The sequence below is a fragment of the Gymnoscopelus braueri genome, assembly GCF_963280865.1.
Source record: "Gymnoscopelus braueri genome assembly, chromosome: 5".
Classification (NCBI taxonomy): Eukaryota; Metazoa; Chordata; class Actinopteri; order Myctophiformes; family Myctophidae; genus Gymnoscopelus; species Gymnoscopelus braueri.
This window is the reverse complement of record NC_137606.1, coordinates 34175455-34197781: the sequence shown is the minus strand read 5'-3', so window position 1 is coordinate 34197781 and position 22327 is coordinate 34175455. Positions and strand designations below refer to the sequence as shown.

Sequence of the window (22327 nt, the reverse complement as noted above, 5' to 3'; positions counted from 1 at the left end):
AGACTTCTCCTACTGAATAACAAAGTTCTATCAAACATGATGACATTGCCAAGAGGACAGATGATGGTGGATGGAATAATAATAAACATTAACAGTATCTACTGTATTAAACAAACACATTTGGCTCTATCAACATGCCAAGAACAGGGGGTGATGATGCCTTTTATGGGAGTACTGTCCTGTCCTGAATAAAGAATCCTTTAGAAGCATGGGGAATAACAGCAGATTAGATTAGATAAAATGAGGGTAGGGTAGGGTTAATATCACTTGTTATTCAGTAAACATAAGGACTCCCTCCCCCTGTGTTAAGAGTCTATTGTGCCTGCTCACTAATCACGTGAACTATTTAAAACCTCTTGCTTAGGTCATGCCACCACTAAAATCGGGTTCGGAAAACCCTCTCACCGCTACCTCCACCCTCCCCTCGCCCCTCACAACCCCACCACCCCTGGGATGTAGATCGTTTACACATAAGCTCACCAAACAGCCAGGGGGGTGCTCTACAGTTGAGCCTCATGTACTGTATGTGTGTGTGTGTGTGTGTGTGTGTGTGTGTGTGTGTGTGTGTGTGTGTGTGTGTGTGTGTGTGTGTGTGTGTGCGTGTGTGTGTGTGCGTGTGCGTGTGGGCTATCAAGGGTTAACTCATACTCATAATCTGAACGTTTCTCAAATCTCCTTTCTACTCTACACAGTTTCAGATACACACTTGATGATTGATTGATTTTATTTGGTCACAAAAGAGCACTTTCAGACATACAGTCAATGCATCACCGAGGATGAAAACACAATAAAGCCAAGAGGGCTTATTTCCATTGCGGTCCTCTTCAACAAAAAACACTAATGTCTAACCTCATGTAGGGTCCAAGTCAATAATAAACCAGCCAGTGTGAGACCAGGACACCTTTCACACTGTGCCAGACTGTGCTGGTACATTTCCATTGGAAAAGGAGGAGAGAGGATCTCTAAGGAAAATATTTCTGTGTTCATACAAATGACAGACATGATTAGAGAGGGTTGATGTGATCTTAACCATGTTTTGTAAAATTCTGCATTACAATGAGCATTTTTTTCTATTTGCTGTATCATTTCCTAACCAGAAGAACACTCCAGTATCGTTTAGAGATCTGTCACTCCGATGGTCATTCGACTCTCTATATCAAGAGTGTCAGAATAGTGTTTGGGTCTGGGACCCCTGCCGTGGGAGTTACCACAGCTGGGAAAGCAGAGGCGGGGGTGGCTGGACTCTGGTCAGTAAGCGGTTAGAACTCTGCCCCCAGCTACTGAGAGGCCATTGTAGGCTCATATTTTGGTCTAATATATTATTGTTAGATGGGGTCTGACAAAACTACTTTTTGCATGCGAGATATTTTGTCAGTGAACAATGCAGTAGTGTCTAGAATGCACAATGTTTATTCAATGCTGTGTAATTTGCTCTCATTACTGATACTGGAGTCCAGTAGGACCTATTAAGAAAACCATTTCATGTTTTTAGTCATAACAACAGCATTTTCTTTGTCAGAATGTTTGATTGATATCTATTTGAACATTAAATAGTTAGGTTTAGTAAATGCAGTGGTCTTGCTTCAACATTTTGCCATTTTGACTTATTAAAGTGGGTTGAACAATCAAAAGCCAGCAGGGATATTCACCTCTTGTACAGCCAAAGATAAATAACTTGTTTTTAAAATAATCTGAAATAACCTTTAGTGTATACTGTACAGTAGCTATAGAGCAACAAATAACAAACAAAGCTCCACCCTGACAGCAAAGACAACATGTAGAAGATAAAGCAGCTTTCACAAGTAATGACAAAGTGGTATTGCCTAAATAAAATCCAGTGTATACAAAGCAGTAATGGGTGGTTTGCCGGCAGTCAGTTTGTGCACTGACCACAATGATTCAATTGCCTATTCTTATCACCTTTTCCTATCTCATTACACCATCCGGTCTTAAAACACTTAATATTTCTTTAAACAATAAGTCAAGAAACACGTTCTTGTCTTTTCGAAAAGCCTTTATTGAAACTACAGTATAAATGCAAAAATATATACAGAAACAAAAAAATAACTGTACATTCATTTGACTTTTGATATATTCATTGCTTCATACCGCATTACACTGAGGCAGCACTGTACTGTCACAACAGGGTGATTACAAAAACATTTTGTACACCTCTGAACTGCATGTAGAAAAAACAAAATCAATCACTGCAGCCCCATTCATAACACACGCTACATGTATCAGCAATAACCTTTTATGCCTAATATTAACTCAACCGGTTATATGAACTACATGCCTATTGGCTTTGCTTTAGCACAGAAAGAAAAAGAAATTCACTAAACCAAACAATTTTCAAGTTTTAGCCATAAAGGAGAGAAATGATTGCTGCATCACTGCTGAGAACACAGTCACAATGAGGGATCCTTTGGCATCAGCTCAGGCCTTTGACAGAGGGTTAGTTATTGCCACCAATGATTGACTGCCACTGTGCATCCACCTGCCACAGATACAGACTACACACGTAAACTGAAAAGCATACCATAGCTCACTGTCTTCTACACATTCAAATTATAATCGGCAATCATCATCTGCATACAACCTTAAACCTACAGAAACGTACAGGACATGTACACTATAAGCAATTCACAACCATGAATACTACTGTAAAATTGGTTGCTCTGAAAATCTTGTATTTAAGAGGTATTTCAATAGTCTAGAATCCAGTTCAAAGACCATCAAGTAAATGTGTATCGCCATAGGACGTTTTACTGACAAACTGGATTAAACTGATTGGTCACCATATTTTTTTTTAGGAGAAAACTAGTTATTCTGAAGCAAAGGTTGCCAACAAAATACTTTCTTAGTTGAGTCACTACTTGCTAGCATTGTTCCTCTAGTAATTTCTACATACAGTGTACATGTAGGTCTTAGGGTAGACTGCAATTCACACTTTCACAGTCCAAGTCTGACTTCTACAAGGAATTCAGACAGCATTCTGGTCTCTTAGCAATAAGACATCTTTAGTCATTAATGTACAGAGTTTCACATTGAGAGTAAGATTATCTTTAAAGAAAACGTTTAACACAAGTATTGTATGGATCACAAACAGCAGTGAAAAGCCTACTACACCTTTGATATGTTATATACGTGGAATAATTATACAGTATATGTATATATGTACATCACATGTAAAGTAAACATCTATACAATTTTCTACAGGTTATAACAGGTTATAATACACAGACCATACCAACTGTTGCGGTGCTTTGCTAAAGTCACTGAAATATGAAACAGGAGACTACCGTCTGTCTTTGGCCTCCATGAGGCAGAATAGTGTGTTAAACACACTGTAGAGCTGGGACAATGAGTGTTTAGAGTTGGTAGATTTGGTCTGTAATCTCTTTCTTTTGTCAGGAGGGATCCAACAAGGCCCTGGGGCTTTTCTTTTTGGCTCCCCCTTTACATATTTTCCCCCTCTGTTTTACAAATACACATGTTCCATTTCTGTATATGTATTCCTCCTCCTCTGTATTTTTTTGTTTGTTATATGTGCAAAATAAACCTAAGTAAACCTAAACAGGCACATGGGAAGGGCATTTTCCAGAGTCACCGAAAGGTCCTGAGGGTCCCTTTGCAGCAGGACGCGCACACACGCACACACACGCGCACACACACACACACACACACACACACACGCGCACGCCTTTAAAGCCCCAATCTGAGATTTTGGGGCACAAACACTTTAGTTGTAGATGCATTGATTGTTGAATATGACAATATAAATAAGCTATATAAATAAGCAAATATTTCTTGTCTAATCGTAACGGTCTGCCAAAACCTGGAAAGAACTCTGTTAATGTATATATAAAAAAAGAAATTTGGCGACCCTTTTGAGATTAGAACCAGAATTGGGCCCTTAACTCACTCAGTCCATTCAAGCCAGCCGTCTGTAGCCTACTGATAAGAAAATAAAATAAAGCAACCAATGCAAGTGCAGTTTGCAAGCATTCCACATTTTCTCAGAAAAGTGCAGCAACCATTTCAAGTCAAGAGGAAAAGCAATAGACAGAGGTCATCAGCATCTAGTTTGCACCGGTTTCTTTGTGGAGCAAGACTTCCTATAGCTGGACCAAGTCTTTGGTCTCAGTATGCAGTTGGCAGAAGAAACTGTGGCATTCAGCACTGAGGTGATAGGTGCACATGGGTGGCAGCAGGCCGTGGAAACCCCTTCCTTCCATCACCCTGCCTGCACTTTGGACATGACACTGGGTCCAGTAAACCCACTTACCAACAATAAATAAATACCAAAAGTAGCCTATAGCAGTTGGTGTGGGAGAGGTATTGTAATGTGTGAATTAGACATCTTTTCTTTTAAAAGATGCAAGATTCATTAGATTGGTTCCGAGCATATTGTAGACAGCAGGCGCTGCACAGCGCGTTGGGTAGGTTGTATGGGTGGGTCGGATAGGTAGTTGGGTAGGTTGGAGAAGAGGGGGTTAGATGATCTTGTAGGACAGGTAGTCACATAGGGGTGTGGGGATGGCCAGCGTCTCTACCTGCTGCGTGGACATGAGGCGCCGTAAGGTCATGCGGCACAGGTGCTGCAGACTAGAGATGCTACGTGGACTCTTCCAGAAGAGCACGCTGCCATCACGAGTCCTGTGTTTTAGATACAGAAATGTTCAGTATTGCAATATAACAATAGTAAGATACCATGTTGTGATTAATTCCATTCTTCTCCGGTGATGCATTTTACATTGTATAACTTAACTGAGGTCTCTCAGGCAAACACTTCTCTCAGTAATGTGATACAGGACAGCCTATATCTTGGGTGTAACCCACCATCCAATGGGGGACCCACTTATGGGACATTTCTGTGAGAGTACTCGTAACCAGTTAAATCCACACAGATATACGTATCGAAGTTATCTCCATGAATATCATCTTCTATACCATGCTTTTCACAGTGTGAAATATAAGTCTCAGGTCAATGACATCAAAAGGTTCAGAACAAAGTCTATTGTTGCTCTTTTTCCTCAAGCAGGTGCCAAGAGTAGAGTACCGAAGTCAACACCACACCCGTGATATGTCCATATATGGGCATAAAAGGACACAGACAGATCGGTACAACGGGTATCGCATAACTGGGTGGGGCATGCATTCCCAACTTGCATCGTTCCCGATTTGCGTCATTCCCGAGTAGGCCGGTGCCGGCACCAGTCTAGTATAACTAAATAACAAATAATACAGAGCTTTTTTTTACTTTACAAAAAAAGCTATAGGATTTCTGAATGGAAAGATTTCTTCATGCCCCAGGGCCAAGGGTAGTTTTGACATCAGACTTCGGTACGTTGTAAGGGACAAGAAGTAGAACTAGGACAACCAGTTCTTTGTCAAGAAAAAAAAAACACTAATGGGTGCTATTCCAATGATTTATCTACCTGTCACTGAAGAGAAGTGTGTGTGTGTGTGTGTGTCTGTCTATGTGTCTGTGTCTGTGTCTGTGTCTGTGTGTGTGTGTGTGTGTGTGTGTATTAGGCCTTTTCAATTATTACATAATTATTACATAACTGCAAATAATTGCAATGATCTTTGCACAATCATCAAGATCTACAGGATCACAAAGAATGTGTGTGTGTGTGTGTGTGTCTTACCCTGCAGCGACAACACCCCCGTCAGTGGAGAAGGCACAGCAGAGCCCATTAGTCAGGGAGGCGATGGCCTGAGGGGCTTTATCCTCAATGTTCCAAAAACGCACCAGCCTGGCGGGGTGGGAGTAAAATGTATAGTTCATGTATAATATACTTTGCAAAAATCAACTGCAAAGAAATGATGCAGATATGAGCAACTAATGTGGATACATAGAAGGATTTATCCTCATGCATTAAGTGGCACCACCCTTTTCTTTCCCAAAACATAGGAGATGGGGTCCAGCTCTTGGTATGTTTTGCATGTCTCTTTACATCTCTCTACTGTACTTTGTCTCACTACTCTGTCCTGACTAGTAAAAACCTGGAAAAAGACCCAAAACATTACTTTGCAACAAACTGTATTTCAGTATTTCAGGGGGAGGGGCTGCAGTGTTATCAAAAAAATGTCCATCCTCCATTTTGTGAAGATCTTGTTTTGCCTGCTCTCTCTCTCTTTCGCTCTCTGGCCTAGTGGACCATTTCTTAAAAACAAGTTAGCTGACCAGCCAACCAGCACGCAGAGGCGGATCTTTGTAGAGCAGGAACCCAAACGTCATCTGTGATTAATGGCAAGCCCATGGCGGTCATGTGACCAATCCCAGCGGTGCCCTGTGCAACAACAGCTCTCTCTACTCTCACATAGACCCCATTAAGACTCATGACTGCTTCACAAGGTCATAACACAGTGCTGTGAACTCTGATTTTCCAGTGTTTATGTACAACTTGGTGAGTGCCAACTTATCGCAAATAACCCCCAACACAAACATGGACAGCGAGTCACGTGTTATTAGGAAGAAGATTGAACAATATAGTCCAGGTTACTTCTGCAGCACAGCCGCGACTCAAGTCCTCACCTGTCATCGGTGACGCTAGCAATGTGAAGGCCGTCTTGACTGAAGCTCACCGAACGCACCCAGCGGTCATTCGAACCTCCGGCGAAAATTGGAGATGGAGGAGGGAAAAGATGACTGCAGAAAAGATGAGGAAAATATGTGTTCATTTTTATATCATCAAGCGTCGTAACAGCAACAGCAGTAATCAGGAAACACAAATTAGGTACAGGTAAGATGAGAGATAAGAATTAGATTACTAATAATACAGTATATTAGACAGATTATCTTGTCTTATTAGCCAGATAAGACATCATCGCTTATCTTGCACACAATTAGATGCATTTGTTAAAGCGATGGGACTAAATCCTTAGTGTTACTTTTGGTTCCACATTATATTATTTTAGATTTATACTTATTTGCGTGGGGTGAGTCTTATCACTGCGCTGCTTTTACAGGTATGTGTGCACATATCTTACCCCAACTCCAGCAGGACGGTGCCCTTGTGGGGGTCCCACACGATGACGCGGGTGTCATAGGAGGCTGTGGCTAACAGGGCTCCGTCAGGAGAGAACTCACAAGACACCACGTCGTTGTGGTGGCCCTCCAACTTCCGGATCAGGGTGTACTTGTCCATGTTCCACAAGAGCACCTACAACGGGAAGAGATGCATGTTTTAGCCTACGGAACGTTTCCGCACGTGCACACAAACAGACACACACACACACACACACACTTACTTATGACATTATAACCAATCTTAAATTAGGCAAAAACACCAATTATACATGAATTAAACAGAATTATGCAGTTATACTCAGTGTCATTTGAAAAGTATGTTTAAGCTAAAACCAGGCCAAGAAAACATAACCCGAGCATATGCTACGCCAACAGCAAGACTATGTGGCACAAAATGCAAGTCAGTTCACATAAAACAGTTAATTATGAGCTGCATATCATTGACTAAATCAACAGTATGATTAACATTTAGACCATCAATCTTATATAATCGTTATCTAGGCACACAGTTGAATATGGTAGCCTATACATATTTTTAGATTATAAATATGTTTAACAAAAATTCTACAAGAAAAATAGAAAAATAAAATGGGTAGTAACTTATGGTAACATAATGTTACTCCACTGGTTTCCCCTTTTCAGAGTTTTAGATCACTTGTGTTTACAATAGGCTTGCATCTCCGGCAGAAGCCTACAAAGAGAGACAGATACTGCAAGAGAAAACAAACATTTGATGGCCAAAAGGTTGATACCTTTGGCCAGCACACACACTCTCTCTCACACACACACACACACACACACGCACACACACACAGACACACACACATCTGTATACAATTATAATCACTCACACACACACATCTGTATACAATTATAAATCACTAGATGCATTTGTTCTTCAGCTATGGTTTTGAATGTTAATACTGTATTTGCTCCAGGGCATAATCAGATAAAATATATATATATTAAAATGAGTAGTTGCAAATATAAATTGCAATATTTACACTTTTAAAAAAAGAACACCTTGAAAGAACCAACAGCTGTTACGCTACTGGAAACAGAATACAGCTTTGAGTACTGTAAACATTGCAAATGAGCAAAGGTGCTAAATAACTTGAGATATGCACATGTCAATGTTTACTCATTACCCCTCTAACTGCAGTGTGAAATGAAAAGGTTCCAGTGCTCACGTTGACTGCCTGCATTCCAATCCATCTGCAGTGCACCCTTCAATGGCGCTAAGACTAAAGCCCAGCCAATATATCCGTTTGTGTTTTAAATCCATATTTTAACTTTTTTGGTTCGGTATTGGTAATTATGATGTGTCGATGTATTTTCTTTTAACACTTTCAACCTAGCATCCCTATTTTGGGCATGTTATTATAGGCGAATCTTTCAAAAGTTTACATTATTCTTATTATTATACTATTTTTGAAAAGTAGGGCTTAAAATGTATTTCAGTTTATGTGTGTATTTGACATTTACTCGTTTGCTTGTTCATTGTATAATTAAAATTTTTTAATTAAGTTTGATATACTTAATTGAATCTGAAGTTATTCTATTTATTCGTTTGCTTATAAGCTATTTCAAAATAGTTTTTCTTTATCGGTCTACGTATACGTCTAGGCTTCCAGGAATTCAGGATCAGACCCTAAACTATGGCATAGGTCGGGTTCTAATCAAGACTCCCAGCTACTAGCAACAGGGACATTTGCTGCAAAATGGCCAACACAAACTACAGTTTTCCTTTCTTCTGCCAGCTGTTATTTTCTTTAATGAGCATTTAATGAATCAAAGAGTTTTGTTTAACTTGTGTTTTCGTTGGATTCCTAGTTTTTCATGGACAACTTTGATGGGCAGGAGATAAAAAACAAATGCTTGAAAACAGAAAAAGCCACAGGATTAGAGGTGGTAAAGTTACCCTTTTGTCAATTTGGAGCCAAGAGGGACATTTATTTATAGATACAGGCAGTCTGCCGAAGCACAAAGAACTCTTTCATTTCTTATTCATGTCAACAAAAATCTATGCCCTGAAAACTAATTCCATTACAAAAAGGGGCTGACCAGGCAGACCGAGACTCACTATGGGTGTGCTGCTAATTGACACTAACCATAAGCACACATACAGACCTAGAGTGAATACGACCTACAAGCAGCTGGCTGAATAACGTAAACTATTTATAGGAAAATGGTGCTATATTTAGTGCTACGTTTGGAGAGAATGACATTTATACTACGAACAGAAGAACTAATAGAATGGAAACTACAGTGTGCTAACACTAGGATGGTACAAGGACGGGTGAGGGTAGTGGGGGGTTGGTTGGGAAGGTGGAAGGACAGGGGAGGGACGGAAGGAGAGGATTTGAATTGCCATTTTAACTGCTTTCAACTGAAATGATAAATCAATAAATAGGAGGAACTGCGACAGCAGAGGTAGACAGACACGGAGCAGCACCTACGTGCGGAAAGACCTTGTGGGTCAGGTGCCAGGTTGGCCCTGGGCACGGCCAACGGGGCCCAGTGCATTCCCGATCTGCACCGGCTGCTCAATGTCAGCGCGGCGCTCCCTTCAAAACCACTCACAAACAGAGTTCTGCCACCACCTGTGACAGGGAAAGCAAGACACATACTGTAGGCACACACACAGCCTAACACAGCATAGTACTCTGAGTAATGTCTGCCTGTGGTTACTACCATGTTGTGATTAAAGCATGGCTCCCAAAACATGTGATATGAAAAATTTATATTGTGGTCAATAGACTCTCATAAAATGTAATCTGAACTATGATGGTATACCCCGCTTCCCAGAGTCTATTACTGGATTACTACAAATTGCAGATTCTTTGTTTTTGGCCGAGTACTTTGAAATAACCTCACTCTCCCCTGCTTCTAAACACAAGTTCATTATGAACTAGCTGGATAATTTTGAGGGGATATCAAGTTTGTTTTTAATATACTAAAATACCACAATCATAACAGTTTTCTCATTCTGCATGCAAATTTCATATTAAAAAAGCCTCATTCCACTGCAAAACCAAACATAATCAAGAGGCTGGTAGTACAACATCTCATGACACCGAGCAAATTCTATTACAGGTGGGGATGGGAAAAGTGGGTGATTGGCAGTGTTTTCATTGGTTGGTTCATTGAGCATATCTAGGCACAAGCAATAGCACACAGAGTAGCTAGCAAATCCGACACCCCAAAAAGTAAAGGAAGTAGGAGGGTAATGTGTGTACATACCGCTTTTCCAACGCCCACAGAGCACAGGATGGATGAGTCGGGGGAGAAAGCACTGCAGTAGACCCAGTTCTGATGCCCCCGCAGAACCTTAACCATGTTACCTAAGATACAGCAATAACAGCAGTGTATAAAGGCCATCATTCATAGCATGTTGGACCACATTCTGGTACAATAGATGTTCATACTACTTCCTGTGATTATTAGACTTTTGACTGTGGATAATACGGCATTTCGTTTGATTGAGCTCAGTTACTATTGTGGATTTCCAAGAACACTTTGAGTCACTTTGACTTGAGCATCACTGAAACTAATCCAAATTTATTTTGCTGCTAAATATTGAGGTTTAAGATGACGAATCACCAAATCATCTTTCAGAATGTTGCAGTTGTTTGTGAAGACTTCATCAGCCATTAATGTGCAAGTGTTCTTGCCAATTTAAGGGGAATTTAGGTCATACATAGTGACCAAAGCTATGCACGTTTTCTATCAAGGGGCCAACTCTTCCATGCATGGCCCTCACTGGAACAAAGAACAATGCTGACATGATCTTGGAATGCTTGGGGGAGGGGGTATGTGGTATGTGTCATACATGTTTTTCTAGCTCCTTGGTTACCAAATGTAACCAAGAGTAGGAAGGACATGATTGTTTGTTTCAACATTATGAACTCAATTAGGTCACGGCTAGATAGTTTTTGATGGTTTTATTATTGCAATCCGAATAGTTTCATACCATCATCTTTGAGGTCCCATACACGGAGGGTCTTATCTCTTGATGCTGAGACCAGAACGAGGCTGCCATCTGGGGCAAAGGTCAAGTCTCTGACTATGTCAGTGTGGTCCATCAAATTCAGCAACAGCTTTCCTGCAAAGGTGAGACAAAACACCAGGTTCATTCAGATATCATGACCCAATGCGAACAGTGCAATAATTTGAGAGGTCAGATGTATGTGAAAATGTTAAAACACTCAGTTGAAAAAATTTAAACTGCTCTTCATTTGACTGAACATATGTTAGACAGTAATCTGGGAAATCCAGATTCAATAACAATAAGACAATAAGGCAATACGATTAGTAACAGAACACCCTCAGGTTAAATGAATCTGCTACATCTGCAGAGAAAGTAATATCATAATGCCTGTAATTTGCCACTTAGCTTTTTCAAAAGACAGCTTTAGCCAAGGGAATTACAGGGAAAGTCAAGTGCGTGTACTAAAGCTAACATAACAATGCCACACAAAGCTATAAAAATAAAAAAACACTGAAAAAAGCTATGAACAACATACACTATAGAAATGGTCAGATCTAAACAAATATGTATTGCCAGTAGACAAGTGCCTTCTGACTAGAGCCACTATGCAGTTCAAACTGCTAATTATTTCTCCAATTAATTCTAATTATCTTACATCATTGATTAGTCCAGTTCTTCCTTTTGTTTGAGGACGTGAAATACTTTTTTGATCTAACTGTATTAATTGGCAAATGCTGTTGCAACCATCAGGCTGATTAAAAGAGCAATGTACAAGTTGCTACAATGACACCCTGTTGCTTGGATCGATTTCACAGTGAAGCCAGCACTAATGACAGCAGAGCCCTCTGACCTGCCCCTTGAAAACAAACCATCTGTTAAGCAACTAAAATGCTGGTGTCAGGACAGCAAACTGTTTGGCTGATGGATGAGCACTCTAGCACACACCTTCTAATGATTACATTCTCCTGCCAAACACACAAGCATTTTCAGCACTTGATACCAGGACACAAAGGCCCCGTTTAGACTGGCAGCCAAATCTAGCCTAAATCAGATGTATGCCATATCCCAATTGGAATCTGATTTGTTTTATGAAGTCTGAACAGAAAAAAGATTTTTACAAATCCGACTTGAGCCACATTCAGAGGTGGTTTCAAATCTGATTTCTAAAGATGCGTCTCAGTCTGAACGCTCTAAGTTTTACAGAAGAAATGGCGAGCAGCATTCAGTGGACAGAAGGAGAAAATCTACGTCTCCTAGCACTTTGGGGGGATGCCTCAGTACAAGCTAAACTTATAGGAATGTATAGGAACAAGGTCAACAAGTCATGACACTTATGTTGTTACCACGGCGACCAAAGCAGATATGTTGATGCAGGGCGACTTTGGGTTGACGTCGTTTAAATCAGTCTGACCTCTGAACACACAGATCTGTGACAGATCCAATCTGATCACTTGTAAATGCATTGTGAACAGTCGGGCCTAAAGATCGGATTTGAGAAATAAATCGGATTTGACTGGATTTGGCTGCCAGTCTAAACAGGGCCTAAGAGTTCTCAGCATTACTTCAAACAATTCCCTACATACTGAAATAAGCAGTTTTTTAGAGACACGTAATTTTAAGAAAGACACATGTAACTTTATGGATGATTAAGAAAGAAAAACGAAAGACCAAAACTTGTAAATATTTTAAAGAATTCTATCAGGTGACAGGGGTGTGTATGTGAGAGCCAATCAGCTTAGGGGGTAGGTTCAACGTAACCAGCAGCGATGAACTGCCAAGGGGGAGGGAGTGTAAACATCATAAATCACTCAACAACCAACCAATCAACTAGTAGGGCTGAAGCTAGTAATATTGCCATAGTTTGTGTCTGACAGAGAGCCATCTGCCTGTGGAAAGACCTAATTTCACTCCTAGTAAAAAAAAGAAAAAAGCACTAGTTACACTTACATAACTGCAGAAGGAATAACTCACTATGACACCATCTGTCATCTGGGTACCAAGCAAAGCCACAGGAACGTGAGGCTTGTTCGGATACCAGTTGTGTTGTGCAATCACATTAGGGAGGCCTCTACGAGAATCTGTTCTCTGCTAACTTTTTCCTTCCAGAGAAATTTGGCTAAACTGTCAAGTATAACAAAAAAAACTTATTTATGTTTTATGTCATATTGTTTCATATTTATCAATTACCTGAGAAAAAGGAGGAAACTTGTATTGATAAATATAGTTTCCAACTTAAGTTAATTTAAGTTAGACACCTGTTAGCTTTGAAGGGATGTTATGGGGAAATAATATATATGTTGTGGAAAAGTGAATGCAACAGTAAGATGATTACAAAAACAAAACGTAATTGATATACAAATTATCGATTATGACTGTGGTGACAGACTCGAGCCTGGCACCGTTGGAAGCGGCTCGCCAACCCGGATCCAACATGCTATCCCCAGTCCCTGGTACGACCCACCGTTCGGGCGCTTTTGCCATTTGAAGCCGAAAATCACCGGCCACAAAGACAATAATAGAAGTGTTGTTACAGTCAGACCCCCTGGCTAGAAATCTCACACCTTGGCCTGAAAGCCTACACACAACCAGTCTTATGGTTGATAGATTAGTATAACAAGCAGTATACTGTAAATGAAATATTAACACAAATGATCATTTCAGATTTTTCCATTATAAGAATTAGGCTTCACGTCATGCTCCTCACCTGTGTACACGTCCCAGATCTTGATGCGACCGTTGCTGAGACCCGTCGCCAGCAGCAATTGGTGCTGGCCAAACTTGAACCGGTGCCACTCGATGTTGACACATCGGCTTTGCTTCTCTGGCACTGAGGAGCCAAAGGCCATGCCCCAGACGATGTCACCACAGTCAATGGTGTGTTCGCGGAGCTCGCCCGGCACAGGAACCACCTCTCCCCCGTCGACGGTCTGACGTGACAAACGCCGCGGGCCCGCTCCGTTGGTGCCCTCCGCTCCCTGAACTTGAGAGCTGGATGGAGCGAGGGATGATGGGGTGCAGGGAGGTAAATGGAGTGTGTGTGTGTGTGTGTGGGGGGGGGGAAGAGGTAAAGAGAAGTTTAGTCATTCTATGCAGATTATATAACATTTACTTATTCTGTATACAGAGGACAAGCCGTTTTGTTTTGTGTTTTAGTTATTTAGTTAGCCTTTATTTGATAGTGGAGAGAGACAGGAAATGTGGAGAGAGAGAGAGAGAGTAGGGGAATGACATACAGCTAATGGTCCAGCCAGCTGAGACTAGAACCGGGGACTCGCTGGTCAGGGCATTTTGCACCCATGTGCCATGTGCCCTAACCACTTGGCTATCGGTTCGCCCCTAGATAACATGAATCATTCTATGCAGAAGACATTCCAGAAAGTACAGCATGTAACTATACATGTCAGACATTGAGCAATCCCCCAGTGTGACACGACACGAGAGGTGATATGACATACTGAGGTGTGTTTTAAAGTGCGTCATCCAATGTACTATTACACACAAGTTATCATCACATGAGAATCCTCAAACAAGTTAAAAATGCCAAAACAAACATTTCCTAACTCTGGCTGGACTGAGATAGCCACAGTACCCTGCAATGACAAATCCACCCAATCCAAACAATGCAAGATTGTGTAAGGAAACTGAAAGTTCAAAATTGTGTAAAGAGAGATATTACTCTATGATCCACTCCTCTGTTCTCTGCCACTACAGTGTTAAAGCAGCTAACCAGCCAAAGTCTACAAGCTGGGGAACAACGAGCGCTTGTTCCACAGACAATTTCAAACTGTTACTCTGAGAGTCACAAGACCCTATTAATTAAAAAAATAAAGATTCCGTTAGGCAGAAAAATCGCAGATAATACTAAAGCCACGTGTCCTTGGCAGCACGAAGCACAGCTCTTGAGGAGCAACTTGAGGAGCTTAACGACACATTTTGATAAAGTGAAGTTGTGTAATCATCCTGATTGACTGAGCCACTTCCTCCGTCTATTACCAAGTCAAGTCAAGTCATTTATGAAGGCAGAATGACAGTGGAATTTCATCCATGTGTGGGCTACAGTAGTGGTTTTGGCACCATGCTGTAGCCTTTGTTATGGTGCAGAAAGGCGAGACGTGGCCACAGGAGCATGGAGCCCTCTCCCGCTGCTTCTCAAAGGTACTCGGGACCTGACAATGAGCACGTTTTAGCACATGTGTTTCTCATTCACTGTCTGCTTTCCTCTCTGTTACAACCTCTGCCAGTTAAACTCAATTCTAGTAGAGACAATATTACCTTAATAAATTGTAGGCTACTCAAATAGAATATACAATGTACAAAACATGTATAAAAAAAGAAGGAAAAAAAAGCAGAGGATGAACATGTTGTCAAGCTGTTGACAGCAGTTGACATATCAACAGTTGTTGGAATTCTCTGTCTGATTTATGGACAAAACACATGGTTGCTTCAAACACCAGTAATAAAAACAACAACAACAACACCATTGATTTGATTGTGTCACTGCAGTAGTTACTTGAGGGTAAAGAAAGTAGGCCTACTTACAAATCTTTCAGGCATTTTGTCCAGTGAATGAGCTTCACTATGCGATGCCCTTGAGAACAAGCGAAGTAGGAACCATCGGGTGCGAAGGCTACAGTCCAGGTCTCTCGGCCAGTCTTCTGGTCGAAGGCAGCGACAGGTGCCAAGAGTTCACCAATGAACTTAGCCGTACCTGGACAAAAAACACAGTTCATGATCATGTAGATTACTAAAGACCAACTTCATAATTCTACATCTCAACAACATGAGGTCTGGGGAACCCCAGGGGTTCTTGGGGGTGATCCAAGAGGGTCCCTAGCTTAATGATAGATACTAGTAATCTTCACAATTATTACATGTACAAGTAAATAACTAATAGAAAACGTACAAGAAAGGCTATTTTGATCAGAGTTTCATGGATATTTCTATACATATTAGTACACACAGAAAGAAATTCTGTACCAAATGACATTATGACAAATGACAACAAAAGAAAAGTTCTTAGATTAGAGTCCCAGAGATACAAATCGTATCAAATGAGGGTCCGTGAGGCATAATGCATATCAAATTGGGGGTCCTTGAAATTAAATAATCAATGTTTCTTGATAAGATCATTCCTGCATACAGGTATTCCTGCCCTAAATACATATTCTTAAGTATGGTACTTGTCTAAAGCACGTTTATATTCTATGAGTGGATTTGAAAGCTAAGGTGTGCTACCCACATATTTCCCAGAAAAAGTTTGAATAACAGGAAAGAAGAAATGCTGCCTCTGCAGAAAGAATGGCATGGCTGGGGAACTTTATCCTCAATGAGCCTTCCATTTACAGTATGTTTATAATTATAATGACTTAGTAGCATGTTGGACTTCATGAATGAAAAGATGATACAACTTTTTGAATTGCCCTGCCTTTTGGATCTTAATCTAAATTTGTTCCTAAGTAGCTAATGATCAATTTAACGGTTTAAGATTAATCTTAAACGGTTAAATTGATCATTATTATCATTACGGTCGACGGATGATGATGATGATAACTTGCAATATTGTTAACATCTTGCCTACAGTACAACTTATTATTTCAAGATGTGTACATTACTGCTTGCTTATATCATCACATCAAAATGTTTTTTTTTCGGAATAGTAGTAGTGGTAAATGGGTAAAAGACATGGGCAATTGGTAGTCTGATTGACCAATTTAAAGGATAATGATAGATAGTTAGGAGGAACCAAATGGACCCTTATGGGTCTGTAACTCTTACAGTATACAAATGGAACCAAATAGACCCATTTGTATACTGTCAGAGTTACATTAACATTGATTTTACAATATAAATTGGGGTCCCAGAGATAGAAATTAAATTAAATTAAATTAATGCCTAATGCATGTCAAACTGGGGGTCCTTGAAATCAGAATGGTTGAAAAACACTGCTAGAGCCGTAAAAATCTTCTCTTATGGGGGTCCCTTGCATATCTTCAACAGGGGTCCGCGGGCTATTAAGTGTCTATTTGGGGGTCCTTGACATGAGAAAGTTTGAGAACCACTGGTGTAATCCACAATGAGCTTTGCCTCACCATGAGTCATACTGCAGTGTCAACACTGGTCTGGTGGTGGAATAGATATAGGAAATGTGGGGGAGGGTAGAATATGAGACCCCGGGCGTTTTCATTGAAAAAAAAAAGGAGGGTAGAAGGAAATACAATTTTACACTCAAAATACGGTATATGTGCACAAAGCCCAGCGTTAAATGATGATAATAAAACCACAATTCAATGAATCCCACAGACTGCTCACTGCAGCAGCAGCAACAACAACCACCTCCCTTCTTTCCAAATCAAACAAAAATATTAACAAATAATAATAACTCAAACCTTACCTATTTCATTTTCGTTTATAGAATCTGGGAAGCTGGCCATCTAAAGAAGGACGGGGAACTAAGAGAAAAATCCCCAAAAAATAAACGTATTTTTGCAAAAAAAAAAATGAACAAAATCTACCCAAATACTTTGTTTTGTGTCGTTCTCTGCGATCCTCCGCACGTCGTAGCTCAACGGGAAAACCAGACAAATGCCTATTATACTATACTTGTCTTCTCGGGTTGGTTGTGGTTGTCGTTGACGACAGGTGTCTGTCTGACTAACTACTATTAATAACGATACTCCCGACGCAACGAAAGAAATATCTTTACCTGGTTATAATTGTGTGGAATTACCGTAGTGAATTTGACCCTAATAATAAATGTCCTCGAGTGGCACGGCTTCTGCTGTTTATCAACGATGGGCGGGGTCTTCGCTTTGTACGTCATAAAAGTTACCATGGAGACTAGCACCTCCTCCTAGTAGTAGCCCGGCCCCCATAAGCCAGATTCCAAACCCGAAAATCTCGGCCACTCGCTCACTCCCACTCGGTCACTCCGACTCCAAACCGGATGTGCTAAATTCCAATTACTCAGTTGCTTCTTGGAGGAGGCGAGTGGAGTCGAGTGGAGGAGCCGAGGGGGCTCTCTACTTCCGCATTTAGCGAGTGTACATCAAGTGTAGGCTCGACCACTCTCAACAGCTCCTCCGCGGCAGACTTCCGCATCACGTGTAGACGTTTTTTTTGTTTTTTCCCTTCTCCCGTGACGTATACATGGTCCTCCTCCACATGTGGCCACACACACACTGCTTGAAACCCGAAACCATGCCCCGAAAACACCGGCTGCCCCCCCCCCCTCGCCCCCGCCGATCACTCGTTGCCCATCTCACACACACACACACACACACACACACACACACACACACACACACACACACACACACACACACAGTGTAAATTAACTGAAAAGACGCAACAAGCCACTGGCTTTATTGCTTTGTATGATATAAAGTATAATACAATTATATACATTGTAATATATTGTGCACACTTATACTGTCTCAAAAGCTGATAGTTAATTTCTCTCCGTGCATGCCTCAATGCAGTGCATGGACTACTATAAATTACTGTGACAAAGATTATGTTTAAAATAATGTATTGTATTTATATATAGACTGAATATAGGGTGACTATATTCTGAATTCCCCAAAAAGAGGACACTTTACGCTATTTAACTAGCCATACTCATTCAATTCTGAACCGATTCTTAAATTTTAAAATTCTCAATTTGCTGTGAAGGGTCTTCTTTCATGTCTATCAGTCATGATTTATTTCGCTATCAAACAATATCAAGCAAAATCACAAAATCGTCTGAGTTTTTTCTTTTTTCTTCGTCCCAGAAGTGGGGAGGATATCACCCAAACTCTCAAACCCCCGGACATTTGAAGGATTTTATAAAACCCCCCAGACAGCCCCCCAAAAGAGTATATGTCCGGGTAAAAGAGGACGTATGGCCAACCTGCATGAATTATGTAATTCAGAGTCAGACATACTCTGTAATATACGGTGGCTGTTATAAGCAGCAGTGCCGTGCGGGACTGCTGCGGGGGGTGGGGGGTCTGGGGACTGTACGAGCAAAAAGAGGGACGGGTCAGGATTTAATTCATAAATGTTTAATCATCCTGGCGCTTCGTTCACTATTTCAGGAATAAATGGCTTTGCACAAAATGTTAACTATAAAGATAACAATGTGGCCATCCACATTGATGAATTGTTTATTCTTATATTCTGTATTATTCTATACCTGCATATTATTCTATGCATGTATATTTTCATCCACGGCTCTGGTCCAGCTGTTTGAGACGTCATAAGTGATCGCGGAATTTTCTGTCGCTTTGAAATGACGGACCCAGTGCAGTCCGATCCTTTGACGGCAACCACTCGACCACTCGTCCTCACAAATAATCCTCGGCTCCTCGCAGGGGCGGGGCTTAGGCGCGAGTGGAGGAAGCGAGGAGAGTGAGCGAGTGACCGAGCTTTGGGGAATGGAATCTGGCTATAGAGTTATAATAATAATAAGCCGGCCCCGGCCTTGTAGATACGTAGCTACACACAAGCCTTCGTCGTACGACAGGGTCGCAGTATTGCCAGGTTTCGTGAGAGAAACAAGCAACCAGGTCTATGAAAACAAGCCTAAAAGAAGCGGGCCCTTCGCCCTTTAAACATATACATTGGCAATTTGAAAGTAGCCGATCTACAAGCTCACAACGCGTCACATCGATCTGCTATTTAAAAAAATATATATACAAGCCAAATCTTGTATGGGGTCAATGGCATAAAATATTGTCAGATGGGGCATGAGGGTCCGCAGACAAATACATATTAATTTGGGAGTCCTTGCTTGACTTGAAAATGTTTGAGAGCCACTGGTTTAAACAACAAGCCCCAAACAAATACTTACCAGAAAAACAAGCCCAACGTCGCTTATAATAAGCGGACATGGCAACACTGCAGGATCGCGCGCCGAATTTAGCAGATCGTGATCTTGTAGCAGGTCTGCTATTTTTTATGACCTCACAGGTGGCACTGTCACAGGTGAGGTGATGTAGATGTAGAATAATAGTTCTATTCTATCATAGAAGTCCTAACAAAGATTTACCAAGTAGTGGAGGTGTTAAGACACATTTAACTTCAAGTCATGATGCAAAGGTCCCCTTTGGTATAGAAGTACCTTAGGGCCATAGGAAAATAATTATCCAAAGAGACGAGTTAGATCACCCTTAATAATTTTTTTTCTAGACGTTTTTAAAAAATGGCCGCCGACAATTAACCGCTATTACACCAGACCCCATATCTTTGCTTCTGTTAGAGCTATAGTAATAATATTGGTGTCAAATTGTACATTTTTGGGGTTGAGGAATTCAATTAAATAGGTTTCAATGCAACAAACCCAAGTCTTCACTAATTGCCATGACAGCGGGGGTAAAATATGTACATTTCATTTGAAAAATATGTTTTAACAGGGTAACTTACCCCCCCTCCTCTAAAACTTTGATTTACTTTTCCCTTTGGTATGGAAGTACCTTAGGGCACTAAGAAAGAAATGATCCAAAGAGACAAATAAGATCACTCTTCATTTCTGAAATATATGCGTTTTAAAAAATGGCCGCCACCATTTGAAGTAATACAGCAGAACCCATATTTACTTCTGTTAAAGCTATAATGGTAAAAATTGTGTCAAAGAGTACATTTTTAGGGTCAAGGAATCCAATTAATCAGGTTTCAAGGCAAAACCAATCCCCAATAGTTTTCTTACTACCATGACAATGAGGTTGTCGTGTTAATTTGAGTCTTGCACTTGCAAATAACCAGTTCTGGCAAGTCCCTTGAAATAATTGAAATTTAAGCCATTCATCAAAGGACACAAGGAAGAGGGGGCTCCACTCATCATTTACAGTTGTTGCCTTTTCCAAATATCGCTCATAAGCCTTCATCATGAGTACATACAGAGCAGCTACAGACACCTGTTGCATGTACCGGGTTCTACAGATGTGGTGAACACCAATGAAAGACTGAGCTTTGCCACTAGTTGAAATACCACTATTGGTAAGAGCTGTAGTCCATCCACTGCCATCCATCCAGCCAGTCTCCAGACACACTCCAGAGCATCTTCTTTGTATGAATTGCCCCCAATGTAACTAGGAATGAGTCCTCACCAAGCTCTGTCTGGGGGAACTTTGTCTTCCACTGAAGTTTTTTGGCAGTGTGAATAGGGGTTGATCAGCTACCATGACTGGTGTCTGACCTGGATTTAGGTAGTTGATTGCTTGAAGGAGGACATTCATTGCATGCCAAGCCAAGCCATATGGGACTGGTAGGAGACTCTATGAACAGTGGCAGTATGTATGATCTGGATGGGGGGGGGCTGAACAACGCTCTGCAATGCTTACATAATATGCAGCCCATGAGATCCATTCTTCACCCTCAAGGTTGTCTTTCCCCACAAGGTGTCTGACTCTCTCCAACCACTGGGAGCCTTCTTCAAGTATGTTGCTGAGAGGACAAGAGGTTGGCTGAGGATGACTGTTTGTATTAAGGGCAGGAACATCAGTTTGGAGTGAAACATCCAGATCCATTGTTGTGTAGAAAGCTGGCAAGGATTGTACAGGTTCTTCCCCATATTAGCTGGAACTAGGATGTTACTGAATGCTAATGCATGTCACGTGGAGGGCTGATTTTGCTGTTGTTGATGATGGGTTGTGGTCAATGTTGTCAAAACCACCATTGGTGAAGACACCCTTAACTGCCTGAGGTGGGACCACCACACCAATCTGCTCCCACTGATTGATCACTGTACTCAATGTTTTCAAGCAATCATATGATACACACTGTTATATCGTGACTGTGAATAACCACACAGGTGTTGTGAAATAATCCTTTCTACTCAAGTAAACTTCAGCATGATACAATCACAACGTTCTGCTGGTAGCATGCAACTGAACGAAAACATCGCATCCGGGGTACTAGTCTACGTCATGCCCAAGACAACCCCCAGCCCCCAGACAGTGTGTGAATGCCCCTTGCTGGACTGGCTGCTTTCCCAAATTAGCAGTAGTAATAGTAAACTTCACTATATAACATACACATACCTCGCTTATGCATGGTATCCACCTGGTGTTTACTGCCAGTATCCAGGTGCAGATTCATTGCCAGATACAGTGAAGCTGATGTTTCCCTTTCTCTTATGTGACAACTAACACTACTGCCACATTTCTTGGATCTGCATTTCACAGAGTTGTAAATGATTTGCTGCCCACTTGATGTATCAACCTGGCACTTCTCTGGTTCAGGGGCTGGCTGGTCAATACCTTATTCATCCAGAAGCATCTTTAGGAACAATCGCAGCAGGGGAGGGATTGAATCAG

The 22327-nt window shown here is 41.1% G+C and overlaps 1 protein-coding gene across 1 annotated transcript; it reads right to left on the bottom strand.

The window, feature by feature from the left end:
- Positions 1-1993: 1993 nt before the first annotated feature.
- On the bottom strand, positions 1994-17801 carry wsb1 (WD repeat and SOCS box containing 1). The gene is made up of 9 exons (XM_080429033.1): positions 17422-17801; positions 15570-15738; positions 13735-14018; positions 11013-11144; positions 10283-10383; positions 7000-7172; positions 6545-6658; positions 5655-5762; positions 1994-4659 (listed from the first exon to the last, which is right to left on the bottom strand). The coding sequence occupies exons 1-9, from the start codon at positions 17459-17461 to the stop codon at positions 4497-4499; spliced, it is 1284 nt and encodes a 427-aa protein (XP_080285159.1). The 5' UTR covers positions 17462-17801; the 3' UTR covers positions 1994-4496.
- Positions 17802-22327: the final 4526 nt, after the last annotated feature.

What these genes read in the sequence shown, in the direction of transcription:
- wsb1 (XM_080429033.1), bottom strand. Translation starts at nt 17,461, where the DNA reads ATGGCCAGCTTCCCAGATTCTATAAACGAAAATGAAATAG. An exon ending in CTGTGGGCGTTGGAAAAGCG is followed by an intron (nt 7,173 to 10,282) that starts GTATGTACACAC and finishes TTCCCGTTGTAG; the next exon opens with GTGCTCTTGTGGAACATGGA. An exon ending in GGGGGTGTTGTCGCTGCAGG is followed by an intron (nt 4,660 to 5,654) that starts GTAAGACACACA and finishes TCTAAAACACAG; the next exon opens with GACTCGTGATGGCAGCGTGC.